General features: G+C 41.8%; 2 protein-coding genes across 2 annotated transcripts; both read left to right on the top strand.

The window, feature by feature from the left end:
• Positions 1 to 13910: 13910 nt before the first annotated feature.
• LOC118485033 lies at positions 13911 to 17223 on the top strand. Its single transcript, XM_035981246.1, has 2 exons — positions 13911 to 16880; positions 17134 to 17223. The coding sequence occupies exons 1-2, from the start codon at positions 13911 to 13913 to the stop codon at positions 17221 to 17223; spliced, it is 3060 nt and encodes a 1019-aa protein (XP_035837139.1).
• A 7490-nt stretch (positions 17224 to 24713) lies between these two features.
• Positions 24714 to 27205, top strand: LOC110907599 (putative late blight resistance protein homolog R1B-16). Its single transcript, XM_022152556.2, has 2 exons — positions 24714 to 26092; positions 26167 to 27205. Exons 1-2 carry the CDS (start codon positions 24714 to 24716, stop codon positions 27203 to 27205), a joined length of 2418 nt encoding a protein of 805 aa, XP_022008248.1.
• Positions 27206 to 27682: the final 477 nt, after the last annotated feature.

Genomic DNA, 27682 nt, shown 5'->3' with positions numbered 1-27682 from the left:
TAACTTTCTTAAAATCCTTGTGTCCCCGGCAACGGCGCCAAAAACTTGATGCGTGTGTAGTGTAATATATTTTTAGAATATAATTAAGCCCCTTTTTTACACCTTTAGCCAAGTTTTAAATTTATAAAACACGATATTCACTAACACTAAACACACATATGGGCAAGTGCACCCATCGTGGACGTAGTATAGTGTTGGTAAGATACCGAGGTCGTCCAAGGACACAAGAGCTTTTAGTACCGGTTTATCCTCAACGTCTAATCAAATCAAAAAGTTAAAAAAATGTTTTTAAACTAAGAAAATAAAAACTAACTAAATGCTGAAAAATAAAAATAAAATAAAAACAGATAGACAAGATGAATCACTTGGATCCGACTCGTGTATTAGTATAACCTTTGATTATTTTCGCACTTTTGCACTTGTTTAAGAGATTATCTTAGTTATTGTAGTAGGCCCCTCTTTTGAAGGCGACGTTACCCTCAACCCAGTAGTTTGAGTCAGCAAGGATACAATCCTAAAGGGTTGGATTATTGGAAGATAATGAATTAAGTTATTAATGCAAATTATGGTAGGCCCCGCTTTTGGCGGTGACGTTACCCTCGACTAAGTAGTCTGAGTCAGCAGGGATACAGTCCTAAATAGCCGGGTTATAGTATTAATAGTAGTTAACTTATGAGGGGGTCAAAGAGTTTGGATCCCCGCCATCCAATACCTATGGGCATTGAAGGAGATCCTACTAAATTTGACCCAGGTCCCTTGCAGGACCTCTAAACGCTGAACAAAGGCAAGACCCTTACCAAACCGTTCCCTTAACCCCCGACCAGGTAGCCAACATACCTCCATATAGACCGTGGAAATATGAATGGTGAAAATCTTTTATTTTATATAGACAGTAAAATAATGCCAAGACACCACGGACAAACGATAAGGAAAGATCACCTTCAACATAAGTAACTAGTTATTAAAGTCATTAATACAAAACCAAATAAAAAGTGCAAAAGATTAAAAATAAAAAGTATTATACTAAACACTTGTCTTCACCAAGTGATGTAAGAGACTTAGGCAAACATGGCCTTGATTGTCAAGAACTCTTACGATCAATCTTGGATCCCGAGACGACTCACACACTCTATGATGGACAATGGATGATGGTGGTGGATGATGGTGTTATGGTGGTGGTGGGTGGTGGATGAAGTGTGAGAGAGGTGGTGTGCCAAGGGATGAGTTGGAATGAAACCAAGCACTCCTATTTATAGGCTGAACAGAAGGCTGGGCACGGCCCCGTGTCCGCTGGACACGCCCCCGTGCCCGTCTGACACTCTCTCTCTTCATTAATTGTAATTCGCAATTACAATTAATGCGCCTGCTGTACTTTCGCCACGCCCCCGTGCTCACTGGACACGGCCCCGTGGTGGGCAATAGAAGCTTCTACAGGTTTGTCTTTTCTGCTGCTTCTTGGGCACGGCCCCGTGCTGGCTGAGCACGGGGCGTGTTCAGGCTTCTGTTTTCTCTTCTTCGCTTGGGAGGATGCCGTTGAGGGTTCGGGCAGTCTACTTTCATTCCTTTTCTTGTATTTATGTTAGAATTAGCTGTCTTTTTGCTTCTTTAGTGAATTTGAGCTCATTTCATCCTGAAAATACAAAAGGAAGACAAAAACACTCTTTTTCCAACATTAGTACTTAAAAAGGGTTAGTTTTATGCCTTATTTGATGTAATTTATATGTTGTATTTTACACACATCACGTGTCATGCACTAGGCCAGTTTATGCATAGTCCCACTGAGGGACATTTAAAACTTGCTTTTCGTTTGTTAAGATATCTTAAATCTTCTACAGGAAAAGGATTGTTATTTAGTAAAAATGATTCATTTAAGCTGACAGCCTTTGCTGACTCTGACTAGGTAAAATGTTTGGTGTCCTGGAAGTCAGTTACAGGGTTTTGTGTTTTTCTTGGTAATTCTTTGGTATCCTAGAAAAGTAAGAAACAGTCTACTGTATCCAGATCTTCAGCTGAGGCTGAATACAGATCTATGTATGCTGCTACATGTGAGTCTGTTTGGTTAAAAAAATTTGCTTAGTGAGCTAAAGGTTATTATTATAGTTCCTATTAAACTGTTTTATGATAACAATGCTGCTATATATGTAGCAGCCAATCCAATTTTCTATGATAGGACCAAACATTTCGAATTAGACTTGTTCTTTCTAAGAGCTTGAATTGCAAAATGTGTTGGCATAAAATTTGATAAACAAATTGGTGATATCTTCACAAAAGGAGTGTTAGTCAAAGAACATCAAATTTTACGTCAAGAGTTGAAGTTGTATGATGTGTTCAGTTAATGGAATTGTGTGTGTGTGGGGGGGGGGGGGGGGGTTGTTAAAAATATGATTTGCATAATGTTACATATACATATCTTTAATTCCATTATTACTGATTTTATTTCTAATTGTTGTTTATTTCTTTTTCTTACATATACATACATGCCGAGGTGTTGGACTATTGGAGTTATTACACAATGTTGTTGGGCTAAAGTTATTGGGCTTCATGCATGGGCTAAGAACTTGAGAATACTTTAAAGATCGCATATGAAGACTACGGGTTACCCGAAGATTGTTATGATATCTGGGTCAATATAAATATCTCCCCTGGGTTGTTGTGCACACCTAACTGGCTAACTTCATATTCATCTCTTAGTTTTGTTCGTGTTCTCTCTCTATCTTAGGCGATTAGGGTTTCTTGATAAAGTGAAAATCCCTGATTCACTTTGAGTCGATTCTTGTATTTGTCTATGCAGATTATCAAGTTGATAATCTGCTGGTGAGAGGAGTTGTGAGAGTGATTTGTAAAGTTCATTGTATTTTTTTGTTTGTGTAAATTTTAGGGTTAATAAGACTTTGGTTTGGGTACATCTGTTCTTGATACATGTTTTTGACAACATGTTAACTAAGGGAAAATGTCATAAAAATGTAACCAAGTTTGTAAATTGTTTCAATTAAGGCACTCAAACTTTTTTGTCTCTTTAAACTAACTAAACTTTAAGTTCGTGTTTTAATAATGTGTAATTACCAGGTCATCAGGTTAACTTTTATTTTTCTTATTTTTTTATTTTCTTTTTGATATATCCAGAAATTAGGGATAATAATAATATGTTTAAAATATTTATATTTATTATAATTATTGTTAAAACCTTCAACGTGAATATATAAAACAAATAAAATCATAAAAAATACCAAAAGATTAAAATTAAAAAGATAAATATATAATGTTTATGTATCTGCAATTTTGACCTTGAAAACACCCACAGCACCGGCTTTAAGTCGCCGCTGCAAACCACACGCAAGCAATGGCACGGTGGTCACCCCCACCACCGCTTCTAGTTTGTCGGCAACATCTATCTCAACCCTTGCTCACTTCTCTCTACTCTATTTTCTTTCGATGTTCCCGCAAGAAACTTGATACACCGGCGAACAAAAGCGACACTGTACTGTATCCCGTAGCCGATACCGCCGATCTACATTTCCATTGTAGCCCCACAGAAACTCCCAACTGTCGTTCCGCGATTTTCTGGCGACATTTGTTTTCCAAATGTGTTTCACTTTCACAACTGAGATACTAAAGTGATTCCCTATAACTAATTTATGCATGTTTGTTTATCTATAACTAATTTATGCATGTTTATTTGTGTGTGGGGGCATGGTTTGGGTCATTAATGCCACATAGGAGCGTTATTGGATTGCTACACCACCTCATTGCATCATCCACCATGGTTGGCATGGATTAAACGATGACAACCATGAGCCTCCTTTCCTTTTTCAATATTTCCTTTTTCTTTTCACAAAAATAAATTAAAATAAGAAAATAGTTGTTTGGGTAATGACCACACATCATGGTAGTGGTTTTGGATGATGAATTAAAAGTGGGTGACATGGCACTAATATGGAGGGTCATGCTAACCATGAGGGTCATGACCACACCCTATAGCCTAATTGAGTTATGAGTTAGAGAAAGAAGTATGTATCGTTTTGGATCTGAGTGAGTATATTAGTAGAGGAAATAAAGAGGAACATATGGTTAAATCATTTTTTAATCATTTAAAACTACAAATAGTATTTATTTATTTTTTGTTAATTAAATATTAAAACAATGAAACCTACATATCATCATTGGTAACCTGATAACCTTATAATTACATAATATTAGAATTTAGAACATCAAACGAAACTTTAGTGACTTTAGGGAGAGAAAAAAAGTTCCGATGACTTAATTAGAACAATTGTTAAACTTGATTACATTTCTATAAAGTTATCCCGTTAACCAATTGAAGCTTTGACGCCCCTTAACACCAAGAGTAAGTGGTTTGTATGGCTTGTTAACATGACATGTAATCTTTAATGTATGGGATGCTAGGGTATACCCCAGGTAGGGCTATCCAAACTACTCGACGATCGAAGATCGCTCGAAAAGTGCTCGTTCGATTCCCGCCCGGTTTGTAAATGAGCCGATCGGATCGGTTCGATTCAAATTCAATCCGAGCATGAGCAAAGCTCGCTCACTCGTCGATCGCTCGGTTTCGCTCGAATTATTTTTATTAATAATTAATATATATATATATATTATAGATTTTATAGATTAAAAACCGAAAAAAATATAATAGGCCAAAAAAATTAAAAGCCCAAATAATATTGGGGAATTGGCCTGTAATAATCCCACCTAGACCTTATTGGCTACTAATAATCCCACCTCAGAATATTCCCCACACCAGTCCCACCTTTCACCTATTTTTCCTATAATGGTCCCCCATTAAGAAAACTTAACGGAATTAAGTTTTTTTCAAAATTACAAACAGATTTTTTAGGGCTTTTGATCAGAACGATGATACAAGTCCATTGATGTAAAACTTACTTCCAAATGGTGCACCAAGTGACTTGATTTTGGTTAATTGGAAATTTAAACACCCGAATTGAAGCGACGTTTTCATCGTTTGGAGCACCGTTTCGAAACAAGTTTTACATCAATGGACTCGTCGTTCTAATCAAAAGCCCTAGAAAATTTGTTTGTAATTTGGAAAAAAGCTTAACTCCATTAAGTTTTTTTAACGGGGGACCGTTGTAGGAAAAATAGGTGAAAGGTGGGACTGATGTGGGGAATATTCTAAGGTGGGATTATTAATGGCCAATAAGGTCTAGGTGAGATTATTACAGCCCAATTTCCCAATAATATTAGCCCAACTTAATATTTAATATAAAAATCTAACCCTAAATCTATTTCCTAAAACAGAATTCAGTCATCAGTCGTATCATATTCAATTCATATCGCCACTCAAGTGTCTCCGACTCTCACTCACCCTCTCCGGTCCACAGTCACACTCACACACATCATCGATTCATCGGACAATCAAACAAGTGAGCCGCTCCTGTGTTTATTCTGCAATAGGTCATCCGACGGACAATCAAACAGGTTAGTCGCTCCAGTCTTCAATAATTGTACAGTTTAAATATCACTTGTTTCAGTCTTCAATCTACAACATATAATAGCAATCTGCTTCTGTTTCGGTTTAAATATCACGTCGCTCTAGTCTTCATTCGTCGCCTCTTCGGACTCGCTGCCAGCCTGCCATCATTGTATGTTTCTGTTATGTTTGTTTCAGTCTTCTGTATGTTTGTTCTGTTATAGTATGTTTTTATGTTAATTAATCATTAAAAAATGCAGTACATATCTCTTTCTTCACTTCATAAATTTCAATAAGAAACAAGTTTGAAGTTGGATACGATGTACCGGAGCTCTCTTTCAAAGGATATGGTGGAACTTCTTGTTTGTGGAAGTGATTGGTTAAAGGCGAGCTCAAAAACAACCTTAAAAACATTGAAAGTGAGTTTTTATTACATTTATAATCTACTTATACTTTTGTAGTTTATGCATTAACATTTGTATTTTGTTTTTTAATGTGTAGCAAGCTGCAAGAGATGAAGAAAGATTGGAAATTGATGTGTTGACTCCAGATGGGTCTGATAATAAATGAAAGGTATTTTTATAATTAACAAAACCTTAAAGTTGTTATGTAATGTGTAGAAATTAATGGTTTTGTTTAATGCTTGTGTTTATAGGTAATATGTTGATTTGAAGTTGAATTTTGTGGATGAAGATGATCAAGCTTAAAGAAGAAGTTTATGGCTTTTGAACTAAATGACAATTTGTATTCATACTTTATTTTGTGATTCTTGATATTGTTAAGAACATTTTTTGAATGATTTGAGTTATGTATTGCTTTTGTTAGTAAAGTGTTTGGGCATGTTTTAATTAAGTTAGAATTTATTTTTGTTGAACGAAGCCTTATCATTCAATCGAGCGAAACCGAGCGAAAACGATCCGCTCGATTTTTTTTAGGATTTGATAAAAACCGAGCGAAAACGAGCCGATCGATCGATTCAAATTCAATCCGAACATGAGCATCACTTTTGCGCTCGGTTTTGTAAATCCGATCCGCTCGGATCGGATCAGTTGTAATTCAATCCGAGCATGAGCAGATCCTTGATCGGATCGCCTCATGAACACCCCTAACCCCAGGGCCTTATAATAGACATATCTGATTTATTAAAAGTTTGATTTTATTTGTATTGGGAAAACTAAGGCCATGTGTAGTCATAAAGCCCCTTGTGGGGCGTTGTGCGACACGTGTTGTGCCACGTCATACGGGGGCTTTATGGGGCGTTATATCATTAGAGCCCGTAGTCATAAAGCCCCTACCCATCATTACCTATTTAATAATTTTCAATTTTATTAATTAATTATAAAAAACCCTGCTTAAATTTGATTGGTCCAAATTTTGAAAACTTCCCCCATACCAGCGCTATATAGATCGCGCTCCCCCACTTTTTTTGCCTCATAACGCCGCCCGTAATGGTGTGCCAGGCAGGCGTCATGAGAGCGTTATAAGAGAAAAGGGCGCCATATAAAGCCCCACTACGCATTAGCTAAAAGATGAAAATTTCTATTAAGTTAAATAGTAGAGACCACCTCAAGATTTAGGCAAGTGAAGTGCCAAGATGAAAATATTATTAAATAGTGGAAAATATAAAAGAAATCGGGAAGCGAAAACTCCGAACAGGGAGTTGAACGCGGGTGCTTTTTATGAGCAAAGTGTAAGCAAACCAATATCACATCTAAAGTTTTATGAAAATTTTTGAGTAAACTTCCGTTTTGCTTCCTGTGGTTTGGTCACTTTAACGGTTTTGCCCCAAACCTTTCAAAATAGCCATTTTACTCCCTGATCTTTGAAGGTCTTCATGATTTTGCTCACCGCCTCTTAACCTCATCCATTTTAGTCGTTAAATTTAGCCACGTGCCCCTCACATCAGGGGCATTTCAGTCTTTTTCCTTCCAAGATATTTTATACCCTTCATTTTAAAACTCTAACTTATCATAATCTGCTATCTGTTTGAAGAATCAAACAAAACATATCTGCATCTTGTGGAAGCTTCAAAAAAAATCCATGGCCACCACCACAACCCGTGGACACCACCGTCACAACCACCAACCGCCGCCATCATCGCCATCACTACCATCAGCGACCACCCCCGCCCAGTCCACACACTCTCTCTCACCTGTCTCTCTCTACCTTTTCTATCACCACCCACAACCACCACCTGCCGCCATCACCACCACACCCCGCACCGCTACCGGAAGTTGCAAATCTCGTGGCCGGAGTTAATACACTATAGGGGTATTCTCAGATCTGATGAAAAAGGGACTAGTGTACTCTCGATTCTGATTTTGTTGGTGTTGGTGACGGTGATAGTGGTGGTGGTTGGTGTTGATGACGGTTGGTGTTGATGGAGGTGGTTGATGTTGAAGGAGGTAGTTTTGAGGTATATATGTAGATTTGGTCACCAAGCGCGCACAGTATCCACACTCCACAGCCGCGGAATGTTCAATAATTGAAGTGGTTTTCTACAGGGTGAAGATATTTGCGATGCAGCTGTTAGAGAAGTAAAAGAAGAGACCGGAGTAAGTTGCAATTTGTTGCTCTCTATTCAACAATACATGAATTTTGAATAATAATACTCACTCTCTTCACCTGAGACAAAATAGCAACAATTTGACCTTGAAGGTCAAGTTTTGGGAATTTTGAACCTTTGTAAACATACATATTATGTGTATGTAAACGGAGTAAGATAATTTGAGGCTTATAGATAATCTTTGTTAACTAACTTGATGTTTCATTTGCTTTAGATTGATGCCAAATTTGTGGAAATATTAGCATTCAGGAGAGGAATTGCCGCTTAACTTTCTAAACCATTACTAGTTTTATCGAAGTTAAACAGTCGCAATGCTCGATGACGGTTGGTGTTGATGGAGGTGGTTTTGAATATGATGGGGAAGAAGATGAAATGGGGCTCCAGATAATTTAGGGTTTTAAATGTAATCATGGTTGGGAAAAGACATCATTGCCCCTCAGGTGATTTGCACGTTACATGGTTTAACTGCTTAAATGGATGAGGTTAAGGGGCGGGGAGCAAAATCATGAAGGCCTTCAAAGATCAGTGAGTAAAATGGCTATTTTAAAAGGTTTGGGGCAAAACCGTTAAAGTGACCAAACCACAGGGAGTAAAACGGAAGTTTACTCAAAATTTTCAAAGTTAATCAAACTAGGGTTAAAGATCCGCCCGCGTTGCGGCGCGGGTGCATCGTAAACATTGAATAGATTAGTCCAAACATTATATGATGCATTAACCATCTGAAAACACACATTTCGACGTATCTAGTTGAACTCAGTGTAGCCTGTATAAGCATTGTCATTGGATCAAACGTAAAGTAAATGAAATTCATATCGAACAATAACTTGAATTTATACGAAAACGTACATAAAAATATGCACGTAAAAATTGTTTCTTTAAACGAAAACGTATTATATTTGACCTGACTCGTCTATAAAAAAAGTTTACGTCGGAATGTAAAAGAAATCATATTTATACATACCCGTACATAAAATATGCACGTAAAAATAGTTTTTAAGTGAAGGAAGTATAGGGGTAAACCGAAACAAAATATTAGTAAAAAAATTAATAGGTTAAAACCGTTCGTAAAACCATGCCAAGTAGCACCAATGCAACAACGGCATCGACTCTCAACATCGTAAAAATACTATAGATAAAATGGTAAAAATTACACTGAACGAAAAGGAGACTAAAATTGTTGAACCATACACACCCGTTACAGTGTGTTAATGCGAAGAAATTAACCGGAAACGTAAAACGTAGAAAATAACAACTTAGTTGATCTAGGACCCGCCCATTGCGGTGAAGTTTTCAAAAGGGAAAAAATGGACGCGTTGCGACGGGTCTGTCAAATATGGGAAAATAGAGCAAAAACGTTGAAACTCACATGCACGTCACTACATGTTAACTCGCAAAATTTAGAACGAAACGTAAAACGAAAAACTTGCGAAAGATAAAAAGTATGGGGACCAAAGTTGTAAATAATAAAGTGTTGTGTTAAATTCAAAAGATGAAAAGTTTGAGTTAAAAGTAAAAATTCAAATGGGTTAAAATGAAAAAAATAAAACTTTAAGGTTGAAAGTGGAAATCAAGTAATGGGTTAAAATTTAAAAGATAAAAGTTTAGGGTAGAAAGTGGAAAATCAAATTTTTTTTTGAAAAAACCCCAAAGCATAGAGTACAAGTGATGATGCATAAGAAAGTTGTAAATTTATATATGAGATAATATATACAAGTTATATATAGTTTTTTAGAAATTTTGAGTCACACGTAATAGTGGACCCTGTGCGGTGCGCTCCACATGGTATGTTGACATTGGTGTCATTCGTGTTGACATTGGTGCCGTATTTAGATATCAAAGAGTTCTTGACTTGAATGCTGGTTAGTCTTTCTTCCACAACAACGAGAGGTTCTGATAATCATCATTGGATTGGAGGTGAGTTCTTATGATTTTGAACAAACATATTGTGTTTACGTAGGGTGTTACAATCCATATAAGTGCTAGTAATGAAATTCAATTACCTGAATCTCTAATTTTGAATCGTAATTAAAACGGGATTGCAGTAAACAAGTATTTTCTGCTTTCAAGTTCGGGTGTGATGTATTATTAGTCTAGACCTGCAAGTGTTACTGCTTGATTTAATATTCCAACAACCAACCGGTTTTTGCTTCTTCTAAGTTGTTAGAAGAGGTTAAAAGTATGCTCTCCAAAAAGCTCGTAGCTCGGAACTCGCTCGATATGGCTCGGTTTAAAAGTGAGCCGAGCTGGCTCGGCTTGGTCAGAAAGTGAGCCTAGCTCGGCTCGGCTCGTGACGAGCCAAATTGGCTTGGTTTAACTCGCTTGGTAGCTCGACTCGGCTTAGCTCGAATTATTGTACTTATAATATATTTTATTTTTATAGGATAAGATCAAATACAAATAAACTTAACGTACTAAACATACAAACCGAAGGAAAAGATATAAAAAAGCACGGTATCATTTTTGTAATTATGAGTAACTATCAAAATTACTCTTGTAGAGTAATTTTGTAAAATTACTCTGCATCAAAATTACTTTTACAAGTGAATCAAAATTACCATGCAAGTTTATCGAAAAACTGTAGAATAATTTTGATCTTTTTTTAGGTTTTTGAGGGGTGTGGGGGGGGGGGTTAGTTTTTATTATTATTATTATTATTATTTTATTTTTTTAATTTTATTTTTTTGGGGGGGGGGGGAGGGGTGGGTAGTGTATTTTTGATAATTACCTTACAAGACCAAAATTACTCTACATAAACATTTTACAAAATTACTCTACAAAAGATCAAAATTACTCTATAAGAGTAATTTTATAGTTACTGATAATTACAAATTTGCCACCGCCTCCTTTTCATGCAATTCGTATACAAGACCTGAAGAGGTATGGTCCCAATTCCCTGCCTACATGGCAGGGACCACACCACTTTTGCGCACACAAGGCGTCCATGTCACCTAAACATTCTAGAAGCTTCCAGAAGACTTCTGGGCGATTCACAGCTGGCATCAAAGATGCTCGATCCGACATAGAGGACAACGCGTGTCACCACTAGCAGAACGCCACATAGGCCTGCGACAATCCAGGGAGCAAGACTGACAACGCCAGTACGAGGTACCCAGCGCAGGCGAATGCAATGACGCCACGTGTACCACTACACTCGCCGTGACAGAGCAGACCAAGAGGATATTCCCCTTGGTCGGACAGCTGGCGCGCGCACACAGCTGGCACAGCTGCTTCCTCCTTCTTCACCCTCCGGCTATAAATAGGACCCTTCATCATTCAGGTTCAGGATCTTTACTCTCCTTATTCACTCTATACACACACTGTTTATTTCCTCTCGGAACAGTACTTATTCTCACGCCGGAGCCTGGTTAAGAGGGAAAATCCCCTTCCCCCCTCTTAACGAGACTAACGGTGTTTACTGTTTTGCAGATTCCGAGTCATCAATACGAGTAGAAGAAGAGGTTGAACCCATTGGACGAAACAACCCCATTGATTATCCCTGTGATAATCACTGTTTCAACATTGGCGCCATCCGCTTTTTTGCAAAACCACTCTCACCTCTTTTCTTTCCTAAAAAACACTCGTAAAAATGGCAGACCAAAATCATTCACACCCAGCTGATGGAGAAGTTTCTTCCTTTGAACTCGTTTCGGACACGGCACACGTCCAAAGGGGTCAAAGGAACGAGACCATCCAAGAGGGTCAGCTGAACAACGAGTTTCCATCCATCTTTGGAAGTGCATCCAGGGCTGTTAGCCAAACCACAACTGGACCCACCTTCCAAACACCAGCAAGAATCATCACTCAAACCACAAACGGAGCTGCTCTCCAATCTCCAACGGGGATGTTACACCAAACACCTCCGCCGATGCAGACTCTAAGCCATGGAGCAGGCCCTTCTGCTCCATCGGAACAAGTACAACTCAACTACTCTGCACTTTTAGGGCTACCCGAGGGAAAAACTCTGGCTTCCTGGTATGCCGAACAAATGGCGTCCATAAACCTCGTTTATACGCAGCTCAGCGCACAACAAGCCTTGCTCCAAGCACAGGCTAACCAATCAGCATTCGTAACTCCACAACCAAGGTCTCTGAGTACACACACGGCTCAGCAGACAAACGCGTGGAACTTACGTCCAGAAAGAGGACCAGTGCAAAATGTAAGAAGACCTAGCGTACACGACACGCGCGATACTTATGCTGAGACAGAGAGCAACTTCGTTCAAAACTCCAATCTACAACGAAGGCCGATCCAAACCCGTTTGGGCGCGCGCAACATGAATACGGAATGGGAAGAAGAAGAAGACGACCCAACTTACAAGGAGGAATCCACAATGTTCAGTAGACTCCATCCGGAGCACGAAGCATACAAACCAACCAAGCGCGCGGGGTACAACCCCAAGGCAGAGCATGATTACACCTTGAGCTATCGTCCTGAGGACATGGCAGAAAATCCAAAATTCATCCGAGAAATCGCATGCGCGGCCATCGACAAAACGAAATTACCACACAACGTGGGTAAATACAACGGGTTGATAGACCCAGACGATCGCCTCCAGGTGTTTAAAGGTGCAGGAGCAACAGGCGGATGGAACTTACCAACATGGTGCCACCTGTTTGCTCAGACATTCGTTGGCGCGGCGCGCATTTGGTTCGACAACTTACCGGCTGGCAAAATCAAATCATGGGTCGATTTCCGAGAGAAGTTCCTAGCACACTTCTCTCAGCAGCAAAGACAAGCCAGAGATCCAGGTGATTGTTTGAACATATGGAGAAAAGACTATGAAAGCGTAGAAGATTTCATTACAAGGTACAATAAAGAATGTTTAGAGATCGGAGACATACCAGAAAAGATGATGCGCGCACACTTCATGCGAGCGGTCAAGTGCGACGATCTGGTTAAAAGAATCAAAGGGCGAGATGGAGGACCCAAAGACTGGGAAACCTTCATCGAAGCAGCCAAGACTATCGCGCAGACAGACAGGCAACTGACCGGTGACGATCACCGTCAGCGCGCACACAACCATAACGATCGAAACAACAGAAGGGGTAGAAATCAACCCTGGAGGGCTTCTGGGCACAGAGAAAGAAGCCCCCCACGGGACGATGCACGCCATACGATCAACCAGATAGCCCATCGAAAAGAAGTGAAGCGCGAAAATAGAGAAAAGCAGTGGACTCCACTAACCAAAACACCTTCTGAAGTTTTGGCCACAGAGAACCATCAGTTCAAACCACCTTTGCAAATGCGCAACAAGAGAGGCCAAGACCCAAATCTCTTCTGTGAATTCCACAAAGATACGGGCCACTTAACCGACGACTGTTTCAGTCTAAAGCAAGAAATCGAGAGAGCCCTGCGAGATGGAAAGCTCACTCATCTGGTCAAAGGCGGAAAGCGCGACTACCGCCAAATACAAAGAAGAGACGAGGGACCAGATAACAAAAAGCTCAGAAAGCTAGAAACCCACATGGTGCAAGGAGGTCCACGAAGACCAAGGAAAAACTACAACAAGCGCGTGCAGGATGATTCATGGCGCGAAAGGCAAGTTATTTTTCCAGTTGTTAGAGGGGGTCCAAGAGAAAAACGACCAATAATCATTCCAGGTGTGGTTGGCCACTACCAAACAGATTACATCTTCATTGATCCCGGGAGCACCGCGGATATTATATATGAACAGTGCTTCAATCAATTTGATCAAGAAGACAAGGCGCGCCTAGAGCCAGTCGACTATCCACTAACTGGTTTCTGCAACGAGGCCGTTTTCCCCTGGGACAAATATCATTTCCGGTGTTGCTTTCAGACGGGAGAAATTCAAGAACTGAAGAAGTCACATTCATGGTGTTGCCGGCACACTCAAGACATGACATCCTTCTGGGAAGAGAATCCCAAGGAGATTTCAGTATGATCTGCTCTGCACCACATTCTGCTGTCGGATTCCCCACCGAAACAGGCATTGCGCTGATATATGCCAGTAAGGAAGTTTTAGCAACAGACGAAATCAGACCAGCCAAAGCAAGCAAGCCAGCACCGCGCATAGAGGCAGAAAAATGGGTATTGAACAGCGCATACCCAGAACAAACGGTCACTCTGGGGCCCGCCATGTCCGACCTGACGCGCGCGGCGCTCAAGAAATTACTGCACGACAGCATGGACGTGTTCGCCTGGACACCGGCTGATATGGTTGGCGTTCCACGGCACATAGCAGAACACCGTCTAAATGTCTCAGAAGACGCAAAGCCGGTGGTGCACGCCAAACGCCACCTAGGCGACATCAAACACGATGCCATGAAAGAACAAGTGCTAGAGTTGCTAAACGCAGGAATCATCAGGGAAGTCCGGTACCAAACATGGGTAGCAAGCCCAGTAATGGTAAAGAAGCCGAATGGTAGTTGGAGAATGTGTGTTGACTACAAAGATCTGAACAAAGCATGTCCCCGTGACTGCTACGCTTTACCAGACATAGACGAGAAAATAGATTCTTTGGCAACATTTCGGTGGAAATGTTTTCTGGATTGCTACAAGGGGTACCACCAGGTCCAAATGGCCGTTCAGGACGAGGATAAAACCGCATTCCGCACACTAACGGGGCTGTACTGTTACACCAAAATGCCGTTCGGTTTAAAGAATGCAGGCGCAACATACCAAAGACTGATGAACGAAACATTTAGTGACGCCATTGGTAAGTACATAGAAGTGTACATGGACGATCTGGTAATCATGAGCAAGGAAGAGAGCGCGATGCTGGCAAATATCCAAAAGACCTTCAACACGCTGCGCAGCGTAAGTATCAAACTGAACCCAGCAAAGTGCTCATTCGGAATGGAAGAAGGGAAGTTCTTGGGCTTTATAGTCACAAAAGACGGCTTCAAGGTGAATCCAGAGAAGGTCCAAGCCATAGAAAGAATGCCTTCGCCGTCAAACATCAAAGACATGCAGAAGCTAGCAGGACGATTAGCAGCACTCAATCGTTTTCTAGCTAACCATGCCGCAAAATCCTTCCCATTCATCAAGACCTTGCGCAACTGCATGAAGAAAAGCCAGTTCCAATGGACTCCAGAAGCAGAAAGCGCATTCCGCGAGATGAAAGACTGTCTCATCAAGCTACCAACTTTAACCACACCAAACAAAGGAGAGCCTTTGGTACTTTACCTCTCAGCTTCCGATAGGGCAGTCGGGGCCGTACTGCTCGTTGATCGTCAAGGTGTCCAAACACCTGTATATTACGTATCTCGAACCTTGACCGACCCAGAAACCAGATACGCAATCATGGAGAAGCTTGTCCTTGCACTGATCCACGCGTCAAGAAGGCTGCGCAGATATTTCGCTAATCACGTCATCCACGTGCTAACAAACTACAATATCGGAAATATCCTAGCAAGGCCAGAAATATCGGGAAGGTTGGCCAAATGGGCAATAGAGCTAGGGGGACACAATGTGGTTTTCAGACCACGTCCATCGATCAAGGGCCAAGTCTTGGCAGATTTTATGACAGAAGTCCCAGACGACAAAGACAGAGAATGTAAGGCGATGGAGAAAGCTGAGAAAAAACAAACAGAAGAGCCATGGCTACTGTACACAGATGGCGCATCTAACGAAGATGGGGCAGGCGCAGGGCTAAGGCTAGTAAGCCCTGACAAACACGAGTTCACATACGCCATACGCCTAGACTTCAAGAGCACAAACAATGAAGCGGAGTACGAAGCCTTTCTGGCCGGCTTGCGTTTGGCAATCAAAATGGGGGTCCGACACATCGAAGCACATGTAGACTCCATGTTAGTAGCAGGCCAAATCAACGGCCAGTATGAAGCCAAGGGCGACATAATGGCACTCTATCTCAACCAAGCGAAGACGTTGCTACAAACTTTCTATTCCTACAAGGTGCATCACATAAACCGCAGCGAAAACAAGCCGGCAGATGCTTTAAGCAAGCTTGCGTCGACAAGTTTCCAGCACCTAGCAAAAGATGTGCGCATAGAAGTTTTGAGCAACCCATCTGTTCCACTCAGAGAAGTAAGCGTCATCCAAACAGGAACCACGTCCTGGATGACACCCATAATCATGTACTTACAGTCCGGGATACTTCCAGAAAACAAAGCTGAGGCGCAAAAGATCCAATACAAATCAGAACATTATCAGATGGCAGACGGGATACTGTATCGGAAGTCATATCTCGGCCCGCTGCTAAGATGTGTTGACGCCGACGACGCGAATTATCTAATCCGGGAAGTGCATCAAGGCATTTGTGGTATCCATGCCGGGCCGCGAATGGTAGTGGCAAAAGTAATGAATGCCGGATACTACTGGCCCGGGATGCATCTTGACGCCGTGAAAGAATTGAGAAAATGCAGTGGCTGCCAGAGGCACGCGCCAAAGACCATGCGCCCCAAGAACGAACTGGTGCCAGTAACGACCGCATGGCCTTTTCAACAATGGGGCATAGACATGGTAGGCCCTTTCCCAGAGGCTCCAGGAGCAGTCAAGTTTATAATAGTCGCGGTTGATTACTTCACCAAGTGGGTAGAAGCAAAGGCCCTCGCATCAACCACATCGGCAGTCGTTAAACGATTCATATGGGAGCAAATCATATGCCGGTTCGGCTTACCCCTCAGAATCATCACCGACAACGGAACAAACTTTGCAGCAGATGATCTCGAACGATGGTTCAAAGAACTGAACATCGAACATACCTTCTCTTCGGTTGCTCACCCGCAAGGGAACGGTCAAGTCGAAGCAGTCAACAAGAGCATCGTCGATGGCATAAAGGCAAGGCTCGGTGAAAAACGACGAGGATGGGTCGATGAACTACCCAGCATACTATGGGCCCATAGAACAATGCCAAAAACAAGCAATGGCGAAACGCCTTTCAGCTTGGTCTATGGGTCCGAAGCCGTGATCCCAGCAGAAATCGGGCTCCCATCTCCGAGAATGCTCTCCATGAACTTAATCAATAACGAAGAAGAAAGGAGGATCGACCTAGACCTCCTAGAAGAACGGAGAGAGATGGCAGCAATCAATGAAGCCAAATACAAATCAAAGCTCGAAAAGTATTACAACTCAAGAGTCCGAATCTGCACTTTCAACCCGGGAGATTATGTTCTAAGAGACAATGAAGCGTCCAACGCAGAAAAACCGGGGAAACTGGCTCCCAAATGGGAAGGCTCATACATCATTGACGAAGTACTCGGCAAGGGAGCATACAAATTGCGCACCATGAACGACAAAGAGGTTCCGCGAACCTGGAATGCCCAACAGCTACGAAAGTGCTACATATAATACGACCATGTAACCGTAAAAGGCGAATCGCCAACACATTTACTTAATACAAGAAGTGTTTGGCTACCTTTATTTCATGCAAATTTCTTGTCACAACTGCATTTATTACTCTGGGCGTACACGAAAACATCAATGGCTCGACCATAGGAAACGTTGTAGACCTCCAAGGCTTGTCACAACAAAGTGCACAGCCGGGTCAGAAACACAACCAAAGCCTACAAAACGCCAAAATATAACTTCGTGCCCACATAAACACGAAAACATCGATAGCAGGATCATTAAACATTGTAATGCTCCCAAGGCTGAACACAGCCGAGCCCACACAATAACCTGCAACTCGATCACTTCGTACGTCACATGCAAAGCGCACATACCTAAACGACAGAATAAAAACGTTGTACTAACACAACATCACCTGTCAGCGCCATCATTCATTCGTGACACCTGATCAAAGTAATTAAACATGCACATATTGTGACGAAAACAAAATCTGCATAACCACAGAAATAAATCATAAAATGTTTACAAAAATCCAAAGTACACACACCCACAGGTAAACAAAGTTTAAATTGTCTTAAGGCAACCGTCAGTACAAGCCTATTCAAGGCTATACACGGCACACAGGCCGGAATCCGCACAACAGGTCTAACTAGGGCCAGCACCTCCTGATGCATCTCCATCTTCTCCCAAAGCTTTCTTCAATAAGGCTACTCCATCCACTTTGTGAGCCAACTTCCCAGCGGCTCGAACAACAGCAAAATCAAGCATCGAAAATTCTTGCCGCTTAGCAGCATAAGCACCGTCACAATCCTCTTTAAATAACTCAAAGTGGTAATCCTTCTCATTGTTGACAGTTGCAAACCTGCCTTCAGCATACCCAAACTTACGCCCACTATTATACCCTGCCCTACCCAACTCAAACATATAGCGGGCAAGCTCAGAAGAATGCAAGATACGATCAGCAAGCTGCATGAAAAACAAGGTCGAATAAGATAGCAGAAACGAATACACAAAGGCAAAAGCAAAAAGAAATATGAATACAAGGTAGACAAAGAACATTACCAAAGGAACGCCACGTGAAAGCAACCACCTGCTGTCAGCTGAGGCCTCCTCAGCAAGAAGCTCGGAAGCTTGGCACTCAGCCGTCTTCTCAGTAAGCAAGCCCTGAGCAGTCTCACACTCAGTAGCTTTCTCCTGAGCAAGAAGCTCCAGCTTGTCAATCCGGGCAACATACTCCTTCTCCTTTTTCTCAGCAGCAACACGCGCCTGCTGCGCCTCTTCAGCAAGGGCCGTCTTCTCACCAGATAACCGCACGATGGCATCACGCTGCGATTGCATCTCCAAATTCGTACGCGCACACGCAGACCCCCAATCTTTCTGTTTTTGCTCATTTAACTGTTTCTGCTCTTCAAGCTTCCGCTCGGCTTCAGCAACCCTCCACTGCAAACCCTTCTTCTCAGCATTAAACTTTTCCCTCTCTTCAGCAAACGACTTCTTCGCCTCCTCAAACGCAAGAGTCTCCTCTCCCATCGACCGCCACTCGCGAAGAATTTCTTGCGAGGTGGCAAAGAAATGAACCCCAGCACTAACATGATCGTCCATAAGGGCAAAGCGGTTACGATTCTTCTGAAACATCCTCTCAGCAGGCGGAAGAGACAATGAGAAAAACTCATGACAATTCTTAACATCATCCATCCGAGAGCCCTGAGTAAGGCTCCAACGGGGGGCGTGGGGCAAATCGTCGCAGGCTGGGTTACCCCAGGAATCATCAGGATTACGCTCAAAGTGCGGACTCCGGACAACGCCGGAAGTAGCTCCACCCCCACCAGGAGGACGTTTAGTGTAGATGGTTTGTTATGGGGTGGTCTCACTAGACTCCATCTGCACTTCAACACCTTTTCCCCTGTCACCTCCACCATCACCTCCACCGTCACCTCCAGCAGCATCACCTACTTCAAACATACCTTCGGCAAACCCTTCACCACCTTCCACGTTCACCTCAACACCACCACGAGGAGGGGTCAAACCAACTGTCCTCGACGGAGGAGAAGTAGGTGGAGTAATCTGAGAAATATCTACCGCTCGAGGTTTCTTCCCAATCTTGACTGCTATCATAAAACATGAATCAAGAACAACCCCGAGAAAACAAAAAAAAAACCAAGAAGGAAAAACACTACAATGCACAACTAGAAGCTACTTACCAGTTGGAGGAGCAGAGGCAGCAAATATCTCCTCCAAAAGGTTCCCACGACCCCCACTAAACACACCCAAATCAATTTCAGATTCCGAAGGTGCTGGGGGAACATCCTTTTGAAGTTTAGCCTTCTTGGCCGCAAGAAGGGCAGCTGCTTGCTCATCAAGTTGACGCTTGCGATCATCAAGAGCTTTTTTCTTCATATGCTCAGTCAAAGTGGCCTTATCGTCAAGATCTGATCCTTGACGCCCCTCACCAGCCCCTAGGCCAGGCAATGTATCAGACACTACCACATAATCTAGATAAGGAAGAGTAGAGGATCGCTTACGAGAAGATCCAGCAGCTCCACCCTCAGGTTTCTCCTCTCTCCTTCCAGATCTATCAGTCCGTGCTTTCTTTCTCGTCTCCAACTGGGCAGAGGGATCAACAGATGCTTCTGCATCATCCTCATCACCAACAACCTCATGCACGGGCTCAGCAGCACCACCATGCGCGGTACCTGCACGCGCGCAATGAGAGGTTAGATCTTCAACATTCTGGTCAGAACTCCCACTAGAAAGGATGATGACTCCCTCTCGACCCGAGTCGACAGAGTCATCCCAAACATCTTCACCTAGAACTTCATCAGCATATCTGCTCAGGCTTTCGTCGGTAGGATGCAAAAACCGACCCCGTATCTGATCCAACCACGTCGGATTCCCATCAGCCTGGATAGCTTCAACCATGGCACCCGCTGATTTAGGGTCCAAGGCATTCAACAAACTGTAACCAACTGCAAAATGACAACAAAAATAAGGACACATAGTAAACATAAAGGGAAATAATCAAGTTGTAAGACATGAAAGAACCATACATTTTCCCTTATGGCTATACGCAGGTTGACCCAGCGGATGTTTGGGCACCCACAGCAAACTCATCCCTGCACCAACTAAAGCCATCTCATCCAGTTGAGAAATAGCAGTCGCCTTCGCGGTTATCTTCCTATACCAGTCTTGAGCAGCAAAGTTTGGAAGAACATCCACCTTAGGGATCCCGTGACTCACTTGCCGATATAACATATCTGTTGGAATCACACCACGACGGATGTAAAAGAACTTATGTTTCCAGACATGAATGCCCTTTAATGGCACAGAACACACTGGAGCAACTCCCGTTCTCGCTTGAAAAGAATAAAAACCACCGGTGTATGAAACGCTGTAGAAAACGTTAAACATCTCGAAAGTAGGCTTAACACGGTAAGACCTACAGACAAACTCGAAATGAGTAACACGAGGAAGCCCAATCGCATTCACTTGAGAAATGTGAAGCCCATATCCCCTCAAAACGGCGGCAGTAAACTTCGTAATAGGCAATCTAAAACTACCTTCACGAAAATAAGCAGCATACAACGTGATATAGCCCGGAGGGGCATCCAAAGCAGTAGACCCAGGAGGAGGATACTGAGCCCCCCACTCAGAACGGAAGTTCATCCCCCTCACAAGATTCTGAAACTCCTCCTCCTTCTAGTTAATAACAGCCTGGTCCGGACCGGGAGGAGCCCTGCTTCTATTTTTCCTCTTTTTCTGAGTAGGATTCTTCTCAGACATGATAAAAATCAAGAAGTGGAAGATCTGAATCGAAGGAAAATATGAAGGACGGGAGAATAAAATAGGACGATAGAGAGAAATCACACTTAGAATTCGAAAATGAGGGAAGAAAGAGATAACCGCCCCCTATTTATACCCATCGCATTTAATGCGATAGGTAGTGGAACGGCAGAGCACAGAAAAAGCATCCAATGGATGACTGACACGTCAGATGAGAGAAAAGACGTCGGCTCGTTCTTCGGGAAGCATGGGCGACAGGACCGGCTGACGTGACAGAAAGTCACTGCAAAAGCAACTGTTCACCTCCGATAAGACAGGGATGTCAGACGGTCACACCAAACACTTCCCCATACCCACCAAACTTCTATCAGAAGGAAACATCAAAGGGCCAGAACCCATGCGGCATGCGTCCATTTGGCTCACTTTTTTCAAAGGGCCAAAACCCATGCGGCATGCGTCAATTCGGCTCACTTTTTTCAAAGGGCCAAAACCCATGCGGCATGCGTCCATTTGGCTCACTTTTTTCAAAGGACCAAAACCCATGCGGCATGCGTCCATTTGGCTCACTCTTTTCAAAGGGCCAAAACCATGCGGCATGCGTCCATTTGGCTCACTTTTTTCAAAGGACCAAAACCCATGCGGCATGCGTCCATTTGGCTCACTTTTTTCAAAGGAACAACACCTCATGCAGCATGCGTTCACTCGGCTCACTTTATATACGCACCAACCTCAACGCGATGCAAAGAGATCACAACTCTCATAACTCCAGAATCCCTCCTAGACGATCAACTCAACTAGAAGGCACACTGGACTGGGGGGACTTGAAGAGGTATGGTCCCAATTCCCTGCCTACATGGCAGGGACCACACCACTTTTGCGCACACAAGGCGTCCATGTCACCTAAACATTCTAGAAGCTTCCAGAAGACTTCTGGGCGATTCACAGCTGGCATCAAAGATGCTCGATCCGACATAGAGGACAACGCGTGTCACCACTAGCAGAACGCCACATAGGCCTGCGACAATCCAGGGAGCAAGACTGACAACGCCAGTACGAGGTACCCAGCGCAGGCGAATGCAATGACGCCACGTGTACCACTACACTCGCCGTGACAGAGCAGACCAAGAGGATATTCCCCTTGGTCGGACAGCTGGCGCGCGCACACAGCTGGCACAGCTGCTTCCTCCTTCTTCACCCTCCGGCTATAAATAGGACCCTTCATCATTCAGGTTCAGGATCTTTACTCTCCTTATTCACTCTATACACACACTGTTTATTTCCTCTCGGAACAGTACTTATTCTCACGCCGGAGCCTGGTTAAGAGGGAAAATCCCCTTCCCCCCTCTTAACGAGACTAACGGTGTTTACTGTTTTGCAGATTCCGAGTCATCAATACGAGTAGAAGAAGAGGTTGAACCCATTGGACGAAACAACCCCATTGATTATCCCTGTGATAATCACTGTTTCAACAAGACCAAAATTACTCTACATGAACATTTTACAAAATTACTCTACAAAAGATCAAAATTACTCTACAAGAGTAATTTTATAGTTACTGATAATTACAAATTTGCCACCGCCTCCTTTTCTCCTTTTCATACAATTCGTATGTTTAGTACGTTTTAAGTTTATTTATACAGTAACTTTACCCTTCAAATCTAAGGTTTTAAGCACCACTATTTATGTATGTCAGTCAGGTTCAGTCATTCCGATGATAATAATAATAGCACAATCTACACACTAGTATACTTACTTTGTTAGGTTTTACGGTCTGTATTTTCATAAGATTGGCTTAAAGAAGTGAAGTAATTAAGATTTTTTCTTGTAGATTTGTAAACTGTATCATTAGTGACATCCAATTACCTATAACATATTCATACGGTAAGTATTTGATTGATCACCCTGAGAAATGAAAATGAAAGTTTGTAAAATTGGATTGCTCTAAATGCTTTTCTTAGTTAGGGCACACGGGGCGGGACGTTATTTACCGTGATAGGATTCTATCACTCGTGGAACACCGCCGCCTCCACTTCCATAACGAGTTATGGAGTATAACTCGTTATATATATATAACGCGTTGAAGATCAATGGTGATGAATGTGTATCTTGTACATTGTGCATTAATACTTGTACATTGGAATCTCATCACTATTGATACCACCCCCACTACATTTCTATCACTAGTGATAGAATATTGGGTGCTGACATGGCATGATCTGATTGGATAGTGGGAGTGATAGAATCCTATCACTAGTAACCACCCCCCTCCCCATAACATGGAGGAGTATTTCTGCAAATGTTGTTAATTTTACATATATGAGAGTTAAAGATTAAGTACAAAACTGGTAATATATATATAAAATGAAAACGGATTCCGTAGGAATCCCGTCGGGAATTGCCGACACTTTTTCTACGCATAACGATTCCTACGAATTTCCGACTAATGGTTTAAATCAAAACGGATTTCGTCGGAGATATGTCGGAATTTTCCTACATTTTTCCTACGTAAACCAGTTTGTCGTTTTTTTGTCGCTTTTTTGTCACAAAAGTAAGACCCTTTCTAATACATCGGAATTTCGTAGGAAATGTGTCACCATTTTCGTTCGTAGGAAATGCGTAGTAAATTTTGATAGGAATAATAGCAGTTTTCTAGTAGTGTATGGTGCGTCTTTTTTATTGCATCACAATGAAATTTTGATGTATATGAGTAGTTTGAAGAATTTATACATCTAATCACATTGCGTTTTAAGGTTATGATTTTTAGCGGGTAGATGCATTTTAGCTTTCTCTTAGGTTCTTACTTTTTATTTTTATTTTTTTAAATCCTACGACCGTATGTTTCTTTTTTATCTTTCACCACTTCTTCGGTAATTAGTAGCTTCCTAGCTTATGTATATTTTAGTACCGTGTGTTTGTCTAGTGTTTGTATTTGGAGCCGGGGGTCTCTTTGGAAGCGGCCTCTATGTCTAGGATAGGGGTAAGGTTTGTCTACATCACATCCTCCCTAAACCCTACCAATAGCTTTGCTATAGGTGGGATTTACTGGGTACGGTTGTTGTTGTGGTGGTTGTACATCTAATCACATTCCGTTGTTGGAAGGGAGATCTACCCTTCGACCAGCCGACATTCTGGTCTTTCGATGGGTAGGAGGAATACATGCGTGTGTGGATCTAACAGGGGTTTCCCCGCTTGTGGGCTTAGGGGGTAGTGAAAGGTTGTTTCAGGTAAAGTGACCAAACACGAGAAAGATTGCCTTGATAACCAGCACATGTTTATCCCATTTGCTTTTGATACTTTTGATTTCCTGGCGTCAGAGGCTGTGGACCTACTTAGTCGAGTTCAATGGGTCATGCATAGTAATGTTATGACCCCGAGATCTATGGAGATCTATGGACGTAGTTTTTAAAAGACTTAGTTTTGCTATTCAAAAATGGGTAGCGGCGCAGCTTGTTGCCCGTTTACCATATATCTTGATGTAAATTCATAACTTGATTCAGTTTACTAGTAAGATTGTTTACACTTTAAAAATCAATTAGCTTTGATGCTTGGCTTGTGCTCTATGACAGTTGGAGAAAGAGAAGTTTCACTGGCAATCAAGTCATCAAGATCATTACTCAGAACCAGATAGTTATACCATACCGGGAGAAAACCATGGCTGATGTGCTTGGTCTTCGCTTCAAGCAATTAGTCCAACACTATGAGGCACAAGCACCAGATTCCAAAAGAATGCTGATTGAAACTTTGGATGGTCTCATGAATCACCTTAGAGACATGATGGTAGGGTATGAAAATGAGCAAGTGCTGTCTTTAATGAAAGAAATGGAAGGCATGGTAGATATAGAAGCTTGGGATAGGCATGGTAGATATAGAAGCCTTATGAAACGAACAGAGCCGGTTGATGTACATATCAAAAGAAGATTGGATAAGATGATAGTTACTTGTGAACAACTCTGTAATATCAGATATAACTCAAACGTAGAGGAGGAAGAAATTGTATTGGGTTTTGATAATGAAATAGAGACACTACTTGATCAACTTACTGCAACTTCTACAAAGCAGCTCCAGATTATCTTAATTACAGGAATGGCTGGGCTTGGAAAGACGACTTTGGCTATAACGTTACATAACCATGATTTAGTTAAATATACGTTTGACCTTCGAGCCTGGACTTGTGTTTCTCAAGAATATCGAAAGAAGGATTTGTTACTCAGCATATTAAGCTCTTTTATCGATGATCTTACAGACGAATTTTATGAAATGAGCGAGCAACAGTTGGGGGAAAAGTTGTACAGAAGGCTAAAGGGTCGTAAATATATGGTGGTCTTCGATGACATCTGGGATTGTAGCGTATGGAATGATCTCAAAATGTATTTCCCGGATGATAAAACCGGAAGCCGAGTTCTATTTACTAGCCGTGACACAGATATGAGTTTACATGTACAGTCAGCAAGACCTGCTCATGTTTTACGTCTTCGTACTGAAGATGAAAGTTGGGACATATTTCAGAAGAAAGTGTTTAGAATGGGGATATGCCCTCGAGGATTAGAGAAATCTGGAAGGGTGATAAACATTAAATGTAAAGGTTTGCCTCTTGCAATTGTTATAGCTGCTGGTCTTGTAAAAAATAATTTCTCGGTTGCCTGGTGGGAGCAAATTGCTGCAAGTCTACGTTCGTTTATGGTTAGTGATCCAAGGCAATACATAGACTCGTTGGCTTTAAGTTATAACCACATGCCTTCGCACTTAAAACCGTGTTTTCTCCTTTTTGGAGCATTTCCCGAGGACTTTGAAGTACACACTACAAAGCTGATTCGGCTATGGATTGCTCAAGGATTCATACATGAAACTGGAAACAGAATGTTGGAGGATGTTGCAGAGGATTTCTTGATGGATTTAATCAAGAGAAGTCTGCTGATGACTCGCAGAATAAAGGCTGATGGCCAAGTTAAAACATGTCAAATCCATGACTTATTGCATGATTTTTGCTTGAGAAAAGCCGACGAAGAAAATTTTCTTTCAAACAATACTAGGTATGAACATGTTTCTGCATTAACTTACTAAACAGTTATAGATATGGACATGCTTTAACTAATTAAATTTGCAGGTATGACATGGTCTCATCCGTTGAGATAAGAAAATATCTTCAACGAAGATATCTTCAACTGAGTGGATCAATTTGTATCGACTCATACAAATACCTTAGGATTTTGGATGTAGAGTCTTTTTATATCTCCTTATTCCCTTTAGATATAGTGCCCCTGATTAATCTGAGATACTTGGCCTTTCGAGCACATGATGGAAGTCCACATGCATCAATATCAAATCTTGTTAACCTACAAACACTCATAATATCCTCAAGGAAGAATATTGTCGTACCCAAAACTATATGGAATATGCTAAATCTAAGGCACATATACATCAAATCTGGGGAAAATCTAATGGAGGATCCTATTTGTCTACAAGTGAATCGTAAGGATGATTGTCCTTGTCCTACTGCATTGGCTAGCTTACAACCCTTATCCCAAGTAAGTCCTCAATCTTGCCACAATATATTTTCAAGGACTCCCAATCTAAGGAAGCTTGGGTTTTGTGGACCCTTAATTTCAAGGCTAGGTGAGCTGATATTTCCGAACTTAGGCTCTTTGGCACACCTTCAAAAACTGAAGTTACTGAATACATTTTCATATCGTATAGCAACGAGATCCTGCAATCCTATTGAGTTTCCTGAAAAGCTTAAGAAGTTAACTTTGTCGAATACTGGCATGGATTGGGAAGAGATGTGGACCTTCTCCTTGCTACCTAACCTTGAGATCTTAAAATTAAAATTTCAAGCATGCACTGGGGAAAGATGGGAGACAGGGGATGCGGAGTTTCGGAAACTCAAGGTCTTGAAATTGCAAGATCTGGACATAAAGCAATGGGTTTGTTCGAGGTATAATTTTCCAAGATTACAACGTTTAATGGTTTATCGTTGTTTAAAACTCGACAGTGTCCCACCTACTCTTGGGAAGATTTTTACATTGGAGATGATTGAGGTAAATGGATGCAGCCTTTCTGCATATAGATCTGCAATGAATATTCAGGAAGAGCAAGAGAGTCTAGGAAACTCTTTCTTGAAAATCCACGCAAAACTATATTCTTAAGACGTTTATGTTTAGATGTTGTAATTGAAATCTTCTCATGTAAAACTTTATGTGGATCTAAGTTTTATGGTCATATAAGTGTCTTTTATATGTGTTTCATTGCTGTCTATAGAAAATAAAATTATGTAGGTCCCTTTTCTCGGAGGATCGAGAACAACCTAAACCTTGTTATACTAACCCACTAGCGAGTGCGGAATCCAAGCTAGTAGGCAAACCGGGATGAAGCAAGAACAAACACAAGAACACACAAAGTTCACCGATTAACACCACTGTATTAATACGTATGAAGGTTTACGGTTACAAGCACAATGTTTACAATCTGTTTGCAAACTCTCTGAAGTGTGTGTGTGTGTGTGTGTGTGTGTTTTTCAGCAGAGTTTCTCTAACTCTCTATGTGTGCATCTTACTTTCACACTACACTGCATGGGTATATATATACCCAGCACAGGTTGTCTATCCCGAAGGATCCGATAGATG

Source organism: Helianthus annuus, chromosome 12, assembly GCF_002127325.2.
Source record: "Helianthus annuus cultivar XRQ/B chromosome 12, HanXRQr2.0-SUNRISE, whole genome shotgun sequence".
Lineage (NCBI taxonomy): Eukaryota > Viridiplantae > Streptophyta > Magnoliopsida > Asterales > Asteraceae > Helianthus > Helianthus annuus.
This window is presented reverse-complemented; position numbering and strand designations above follow the sequence as displayed.

Coding starts and splice junctions, on each gene's coding strand:
- LOC110907599 (XM_022152556.2), top strand. CDS start 24,714: ATGGCTGATGTGCTTGGTCTTCGCTTCAAGCAATTAGTCCAACACTAT. Junction 26,093..26,166: donor TTTCTTTCAAACAATACTAG/GTATGAACATGT, acceptor TTAAATTTGCAG/GTATGACATGGTCTCATCCG.
- LOC118485033 (XM_035981246.1), top strand. CDS start 13,911: ATGATCTGCTCTGCACCACATTCTGCTGTCGGATTCCCCACCGAAACA. Junction 16,881..17,133: donor GCGAAACGCCTTTCAGCTTG/GTCTATGGGTCC, acceptor CGTCCAACGCAG/AAAAACCGGGGAAACTGGCT.